At 36.6% G+C, this 9,094-nt stretch overlaps 1 protein-coding gene across 1 annotated transcript; it reads left to right on the top strand.

Moving 5' to 3' along the window:
• Window positions 1-2,205: 2,205 nt before the first annotated feature.
• LOC306771414 (C-reactive protein-like) lies at window positions 2,206-4,728 on the top strand (the record flags this gene model as incomplete). The annotated part of the gene is made up of 2 exons (XM_079260579.1): window positions 2,206-2,236; window positions 4,118-4,728. The coding sequence occupies 2 exons, from the start codon at window positions 2,206-2,208 to the stop codon at window positions 4,726-4,728; spliced, it is 642 nt and encodes a 213-aa protein (XP_079116705.1).
• Window positions 4,729-9,094: the final 4,366 nt, after the last annotated feature.

Below are 9,094 nucleotides of genomic sequence, written 5' to 3'. Positions count from 1 at the left end.
CATACCCTTTCATTAAAAAAGGATAAAAACAGCTGCCTGTTAAATAAGCTGAAATTGATTAAAGTAGTAATAAATAAAACATTTGATGAAAATCATTACATTATTTTCTAATTCTGGTTCAATAGAAATATTTTTTAAAAAGCAAACAAATAAGATAAGTTATTACATATTGCATCACTCATAAACTAATGTTTTGTGGAGCAATCCTTTAATGTTTCCGCCACAGTCAGGTGTTTTCTGTTCCTCTCAGTCAGACTTCTGCACCTGTTGACAGGTATTTTCTCCCGCTCTTCAACAGAAAAGGGCTGATTTGTCCAGGACCAATTTGTTTCTTTGTTTTTTTTTTTTCTTTCTTCAACTTTCTTTAAATGAAAAAAACATGTCTTATATTACTAAATTATATTTTTGAACATTTTTAGTTATTGTTCCTTTTTTTAGGTCTCCAGTTATTTGAGTGACTGTTGTAAATTCAGCCTTTTCTTTAATGAAAAGACATGAATACTTATGAGCACAATTATTTGTATAACCTCGATCAAAAGCATTCCTAATGAATTCCTAACTGACCTTCTTATCATAATGCACAGAAAATCTTAAGTAATAGAAAAATAAATACTTAAATGAATATTTGAATTAAAACAAAGATCAACTGACATTATTAAATGTGAAAGGAAAAACACAATGAAAACATCTATAAAACTACATTTGTGAGCATTCTCAAAGAAGTTCATCTTGAACATGCTTGGCACATTTAATAGCACACATATTCAAATGCATCATAGCATGCAGAGATGCACCATTATGATCATTTTGGCTGATTCTAACATCTGATATTAATGTTTAATGGTCGATAACCGACATTTACTTTTTTTTGTACATATATATAACTTGTCCTGTCCAGCACCACAGCATACAGTACAGCTATCTGTGTGCCATATTTTTGCCAGATTTTTTCCGTCAAAGGAGACATGTCATGAATATGGCTGCCCTTGATATTCTGAATATTTTTATTTGATAACCGATATTTACTGATAGCGATGTATATTTTTTTAAAGTTTAAAATCAAATTCTGTACAAAATGAAAGCTATACTTTTTTTTTTTTTTTTTTTAAATGAAAGCTATACTTAACAGCATTATCTTCCCACCATTACCTGTGAACTGTTGTGCTTGGGGCTTTTCAGACCACATCAAAGTGGTGTTAAATGATTTGGCGTAGCAGTCTTTTTGCATTACTTCGACTTTGCAAGTATCGCATACTGTCTTTTAGCACTGTGATGGGCAAACACACTGCTGACGTTGCTTCTCCACTTCAGTTTAACACCCCACAATGCTACATAACTGTTGCATGTCCAAACAAATGCTGCCTGTCCTATGTGTGAACGACATATATATATGTCATTCTTTAATTAGTTAAAGAATGACATATATATATATATGTATATACATATATATGTATTTACATGTCATTCTTTAACTAACTGTACTCTTTACATTAGATGACCACTTTATTTGTAGTAGTCTGTTTTTTATTTTGTGAAATCAAGACCTTTTCTTTCCCTCATATGGTATCATGTACATGTATCACACTTCATCTGGTTCCAGCCCCCGCTTATTCCATTCCAGGTGCTAATTACAGATGCTCCAGTGTGCTTGTGTTTTTTATTTAACCCTCTCCCTCCAAAAGTACACAGTTATATTAAAAGGTACTTTTCTTGTTTGATCCTAACTTACAATCTTAAAACAGCAGGATTCTGCAAGTTTGTGATTTTTTTTTTCTTTTTGTAATTTAGATTTATTTCAGTTCCTCCTGTTGTAAACACTACAGGCTTTTCTCACATAGGTGAAATTATGTGTGTGTGTGCCTCAGTCACACGGACAGGCTATCACCCAGCCCTCACACACCAGACCTATTGTCACAGTGTCCATAAAAGAGCTGACATCACAGCGGGTACCAGGAGGGAAGCGGACTGGGCCCTGGTTATTGGTGTGTGGGACAGACTTAGCAACACAGTGGAACAACAAAACCACATCAAGATGGTAAGGTTTTGGTTTTGTTTTGTTTTTTTCTTTCATCACTAAGAATTAATATAATTCATTAGTATCTAGTTATTGATCTAGAAGTTGAATCCCTGATGTGGATATTCTGTGCATGTTTGTAGCACATCAGCACTGTAAGGATTGCTGTGCTTCTGCTTGGTGTGACAGTAATGAGTTCAACCTCCCTCTCGGCCACACAAGGTATGGATGTAAGAATGACTTTAATGATTAAAAATAGATATTTACTTGCTTTTTTACATTAATTATTTTTAAAGAAAGATCCACAGTAAGAACATATCAGGCAAATAAGCACATTTATATGAAACATAAATCCCAAAATGATCATTTTTACTAATAATTTCATTGTTCATTTTTAACTTTACCCTTGTGTTTATGTGTCTTGAGAGATGCTGAAGATGTTAACAGTTGGCTTGAAAAGTAAGATTATGCCATTCAGGTTTGAATAGGTTTTTCTTTAAAAAGGTAAAAAGCATAAACTCTCAATAACAGCATTGATTGTATCTTTTAAACATTATGGGCCCACTAATATATTGAAATTATTATGATGATGCAATGTCATCTCTCTTTTACAGTTTTTGGTAAAGCTACCTTTAAAAGCAACACCATCAAAGACTTTCAATAGAATTTATATTTGGAGGCAGAGAAGGTCACTCAGAGATCTTCCATAATCATCCCTTAACTGTGTTTAGTTGAAATGCATCCTTCACATTATATTTCTGCTTGAAGTAAAAACATTAAGTCTGATTTCTGCAGGGAAATTTGCATTCTTCTTTAAAATGACTTAAAGAAGAACAGTTATTATCAAGCAGCCAATGTAGGCCCTCTAGAGTTTATTAGTTAGAGAGCCCTTATAATATTATTTATGCAGGTGTCATAATAGTTCCAGGTTAGTGTCATCGCTTCATAGACCAGACTCCCTGAAGTCCACTGGTTTACCCTGTTTCACTTTGCTTATTCAAGAATAATTTGATCTTGGATTGGTAATATTTCTGAACAGACAATAGCTTTGGCTTTATATAACACGGATAACAAGAAAAGTGATTACTCTGACTTTTATTTATTTACATGCATATCCTTTACAACATATGAAAAAGACATTTATATTAAGTGTTTTGGCTTGCATACTCTTGTGTAATAGGGGAGCATTAGATCTAAAATAATGAAGACATTTCAAGAAAAACTGCATAATTATCAGCCTGTTTACTTGATTCAAGGAAAATAGATGAAAAGTGATTTATATGACAATAAAAACTTAAAGATTGTAAATTTCCTTTTACACACACGTAACACTAAAATATCAAAGTGCAATCATCAGGCAACCAAATTATTTATTTCAGTTCAACAAAAGGGTAAAACAAAAAAAAAAAACAAAAAAACAAAAACATATTCAAAGCGGAAATGGAAGGAAATTAATTAACATCATGATGAAAATTAACTCCAAATACTGTCAGGTATCTTTTCAGCATTAGAGGATGAGGTCAGCCTTTTAGGCTGTGATCTGTAAGGAGGACATTCTTCATATATTCAAATATTTCACTGGAAATACAAGCATATGGTCCTAATATTTCATTGGTACTATACATATATATATATATATATATATATATATATATATATATATATATATATATATATATATATATATATATATATATATATATATATATATATATATATATATATATATATATATGTATAGTACCAATGAAATATATATATATATATATATATATATATATATATATATATATATATATATATACCATATATATATATATATATATATATATATATATATATATATATATATATATATATATATATGTACCAATGAAATATATATATATATATATATATATATATATATATATATATATATATATATATATATATATATATATATATATGTATATGAGTCTCGAATTGTTGCCCAAATAAAGTCAAATCTCAATTAGCACTTTGTCATCTCTTCGGCTGAATTAATTAAACAATAATAAATAATGTCCAGTTATATGAAGTGGTGTCCACGCTGACAGAGGTGTGTGATCTTGTGAACTCCAGTGGGCCTGAGTGACAAAGTCCTGGTCTTCCCTTACGAGACGGACTTCAGCTTCGTGACCCTGATCCCGCAGAAGGAGATGGCGCTCCGGGCTTTCACCCTCTGCATGCGCGTGGCCACCGAGCTTCCGGAGGAGCGCCAGATCATCCTGTTCGCCTACCGCACCGCCGACTACGACGAGCTCAACGTGTGGCGTGAAAAGGACGGCCGCGTGTCCTTCTACCTGAGCGGCGACGGCGTCTTCTTCCACTTGCCTCCGCTCACCACCTTCCGGACCAGCCTCTGCCTCACCTGGGAGTCTCGCACCGGCCTCGCCGCCTTTTGGGTGGATGGGAAACGCAGCACCTACCAGGTGTATAAACCCGGTCACAGCATCCGTCCCAAAGGCACCGTGCTGCTGGGGCAAGACCCTGACAAGCACCTCGGAGGGCTGGAGGCCGGACAGAGCTTTGTGGGGGAGGTGAGTGGTCTGAATATGTGGGACTTTGTGCTTTCTAGGAGCATGATCCAGGCCTGGCACTATGGACACAAAGTCCCGAAGGGAAATGTTTTTGACTGGGCCACCATGGAGTACGAGCTGAACGGGAACGTGATGGTGGTGGATGATGACTGACTCAGTGTGGAGCCCAACCGGGGTTTGGCTTTAGAGGGGCGTGTTGGACTGATACTGATGTGTTCTGGTCTTCTTTCACTTCAGATCTGTTGTTCCATTTGGTCTGCAAGTTTCTGTATGAACTATTAACTGTAACTTTTTTTTTTTTTTTTTTTTTTTTTACACAACACACTTGATGCGAAAGTATTAACACTCAAACCAGTGACCCTTTTAAAGCTTTTTTCTGCTCACTTGTAGAACAGAATTGCATCCAAAACTAAACTCCTTCAAGAAAATATGAGAGTAGAAGTTGAGCTAATCTTTAAAAGACATAAAAATCTAGATGGATTTTTTTTCTAGCCGTTTCAATATGATTTAAATTTTAATTTTGTTAAAAACACATTTGTTGTTTTCTATCAGGCAACTTTTTACTGTTGTCTCAGAAAAGTCAAACAATACCAGCTTCAACACTAAACATTCATAAGCAGACTGAACATGCAAAGCACGCTCACAAATACCTGCAAAGATTCAGTGTATTTGTCTAATTTTATTCTATGAGAAATGGTCGAGCATAAGGTCGGGTCTCTCCAAGCCAGCTGATACAACAGAGGCCAAAAATACACCTTTTATTTTATTTTACTTCCAGAAAGAAATGGAAAGCCTCACAACACAGTTCTAATCTCAAATCTCAAGAGATGAAGTTTTTACAATGAATTATCTACAACAATTTACCATCTCCAGAACACCAAGCTGCACGATTCTGAACAACTTTCTTTTCTGCAATTTCAACATCATCTGAATCTGAAATGATCTCAGATGAGCCTCCATTCATGTCAACCCAAGACTCTTACAGGAGTTGGAGCTTCTTACAGGTAGAAAAAGTGAAAATCTCCAAACAAGCAAAGAAAAATCTATTGGGAAATCAGGTCAACTTTCTTCACTTTGCAGTCCACAGTAGTAGCTAGTAATAACAGAAAGTTACTTCTGCATTTAAGGTAATTGTGGAAATACACAAGTTGATTTTCCAGATGTATCCACAAGGTGGCGCTCTGCACTTGTTCACATTATACAGCAGCTTGCCTGAGATTCCGTATTATCGTGCATTCATCCTCTCATGTGGTTTCAACCCAAAAAAATTTAAACATTTTTATAAATCAGTAAATACATAAATAAACAAATAGTCACAATCCTGATGAATTTGTTTTTATCTGCTTTGAGTGAAAGTACAGTGAGAAATGATGGCAACAACACAGACATGTATTTATAGTGTGTTTTAAATAAGTAATTAAATAAGCTGTGAAATTCAGTAAAATATCACAAAGCTTGTCAGAATGACATACATCTTTACAATTTTCATGTTTCAAAAACCCGATTTCATCCAAGTGAGAGCAGATTTCTTAGACCAACTTCATTGAGGATGAAAACCTAAAAGGAGACGTTAAAGCAGCCAACATGGAGCAGGTGTGTTTTCATTATCTACAGACTTGATAGTTTTAGCCACACTGCGAGACAGAAAGCAATTATCTTGTTTAAAATCCTCTGCCACGATATTGCCTTTGGTTAGCGCCCTCGCTCATGAATTTTCCATGTTTTTACTGATGTAAGAGCGCTTTTGGGCCTGAAATAATAAAAAAAAAACTTGCTATGTGCATGACTAATATTGATTGCTATTAAAGAGATTACTTTGTCTTTGAACTCTTGCAGCTCCGTCACAATTGTTTTATCTTTCAAACATTTTTCAGAAAACTGGACAAAAGAAGACATTTTTCACTCTCATTATTCACATTTTATTCAGAAAATGGTTTAAAGAATTAACTTAGTTAGTTAACTTAGTTTCTTCTTTTGCTGGTGGAACAGGACATTGCAGATCTATTTTTGGTGATTAATCATATGAGAATTCTTCTTGTCAGAAAAGAAATTACAACAAAGATTTTCTTGACTAGAAGTGGACATGCTCATTGTTAGCCTCCATGCTCCAGTGGTAAAATGTAATTTTTTTTAAATGTCTTGAGATGCTTTACAAAAGCAAAAAAAAATCAGTTCGCCTGTAGAGCGATTGACATCGACAAAAACTGGCATTTCTCCACTGGTCCACAGGTAAAAGAAAATTAGACACTACTTTGTCCCCATGTTTCCTCATTTCTCAAGTGTTCTCTAACAAGCCGTGGCAAACAAATATGACACATGTGTTACACATTACTTGCAGAAATCCAGGCATATGAAGTTGCTTCACTAACAAAGGCGCCTCAGAACAAGCTCAGGGTCAGATCTTCTCCATCCAAGTGTAACGGCAACCCTGTGTGCCGCCTCTGTTTGTCTCCATGACTCTGTGCACTCATCCTTCCTGCCTGCACCAACATCATGACCTCCTTGCAGAGACGAGGGAGAAGTTTTCAGTGCACAGCCCGTGCAGGCTTCCTTCAGGGTGGGAAAGTGGTGCGCTTCCAATGTGTGTTTATTCTGACCAAATCACCCGTCGGCTCTCTCGCAGCAGCTAAATAAGGAGAAGGAAGGGCCAATGAGTTCTGACTGCGGGTCAGCAGCCAAATGTTCCACCTTCTTGGATGTTGCAATGCATCAATCGCAGTGCCCACTCACTGTGTAGTAACACCTTTGTAGACCATCTGCCCAAGCCTGCCTTCTCAGCCCTCTGGTATACACACAAACACACACACATATGCACACACAGAAAACCATTATTTCTTTTTTTTTTCCACATCTCTGCCCAAGAGCAGCATTAATTCCTCAAACAAAGCCAGACAAAACTTTTAACATAAAGAATTCTTATGAATCTTGACATAAACTTAATAAACACATTTTGAAAATCCTTTAGATACATGCATTTTTAATGTGAAAAGAAGATGAAATTGTGACACCACACACTTTTATATTTATACCAAAAAGGGACATGAAAGTACTTAGCATAAAGAAAAAAAATAACTGGCCTCTTTACTGAATGGATAATTATTCCCTGTGTCTCTGTGTTGCATGTATTATCCAACTGAGCAAATAGTTGCAGGGCTCCTTGTTCTGCTTGCGGACAGGACCGCCAGTGTGGGCCCATGAGATCTGCATATTGGCCCATGGTGGTGTAAGCTGTCGGAGGCAAGGCGGTGCCACTGACAGTGTGTCCGTGCGTGTGGAGCTGGTGAAAATGTTTTCCACGTGAGAGGAGATCGGCTGCAAGAGGGAGCCCCGCGTGAGCCGGCGAGGGGGAGACAGAAGGATGGCCGTTCTGGATTCCTTCGAGCAACTCCAAATAGATTTCCAGGCAAAACATATTTGCATACGCAAGACAGTGCTACGAGCTATCTGAGAGAGCTGTGGCATGTGTGCACTGAACAGATGGATAATTTTTTTAGAGCTTTCTTGCAGAAATTTCAGCCCATTAAAATGGGATCTTGGGCATTACTCAGTGTGTTTTTATCCATAAGGCTCAAAGAGAATAATCTGGATCAAGTTGCTCTTATTTATCAGCTTGAGTAGAAAGTAGGTTAACCTAAAAAGTACAGAAAATTTACACTTAACTTGTCAGAAAGGTTGGAATCTGCTCTTGATTTGTGTAATAAGGCTTTTGACTTGCATTAAAATGTATTGTTAAATGGATAGCTTGACGGATAGATGGAGAAATGACCTGAATCTCAGGTTGCTCTTTTACTTTGTTGCACTCTTTCTTTCTTTCTCTCCTAGAGGTTGTAATCTGCCCATGCGGTCACTCATCCTTCCCCTCTGGGCTGCATGAAAAATTCACCAGGGCTTCCCATTAGAGTCAGTCTGAATCAGGGAGCAGGCGTTACATTGGTCACTCACATGACACTTGTATCACTCTCCGTTTAGCAACGCAAATGTTGCCTTTATAAAACACAAAATCACAGCAGCCACTTTTTTTTTTATAGCTGCAGATCAAGCTTAGCGTGCTGCTCTACATTCAGATGCAAATGCAACCATCAGCAGCACTGATTTGTTCAAAATATATGGACTGCACGCTTCTCAGTGCAGGATTTCCACACTGATGGTGTGAGACTTGACCTTTCCTGGGTGTGAGTTTTTAGAACAGTTGGCTGTGTCCGGTGTGAACCCTCCAGGCAGAAAGCTAACACTGTGCCGTACCTCTGAGCTGCTGCATGTCCGGCATCAGACTGAAACAATGCGAGGAGATGGCAGGATACTGGTGACAACAGCCCTGCAGAGAAGATGCTTTAAAGAAAAAGATTAAATGTTATATAACAACAACCTTTTTAATTGCATAAGATTTGAGACTAAATGTGAATAATATTCCTTTCTTTTTCACAATTTAGTAATTGAGTATGGAGCTGAGCATTTGAGGGCTTCAGACTTAATAAAAGAGTTGAAATTTACTCCAATCCAGATATTATTTGGAACTGAA

This window comes from Telmatherina bonti (genome assembly GCF_933228915.1).
Source record: "Telmatherina bonti genome assembly, chromosome: 21".
NCBI lineage: Eukaryota > Metazoa > Chordata > Actinopteri > Atheriniformes > Telmatherinidae > Telmatherina > Telmatherina bonti.
Note: the sequence above shows the minus strand (reverse complement) of the source record. Positions and strands in the feature narration are given on the sequence as shown.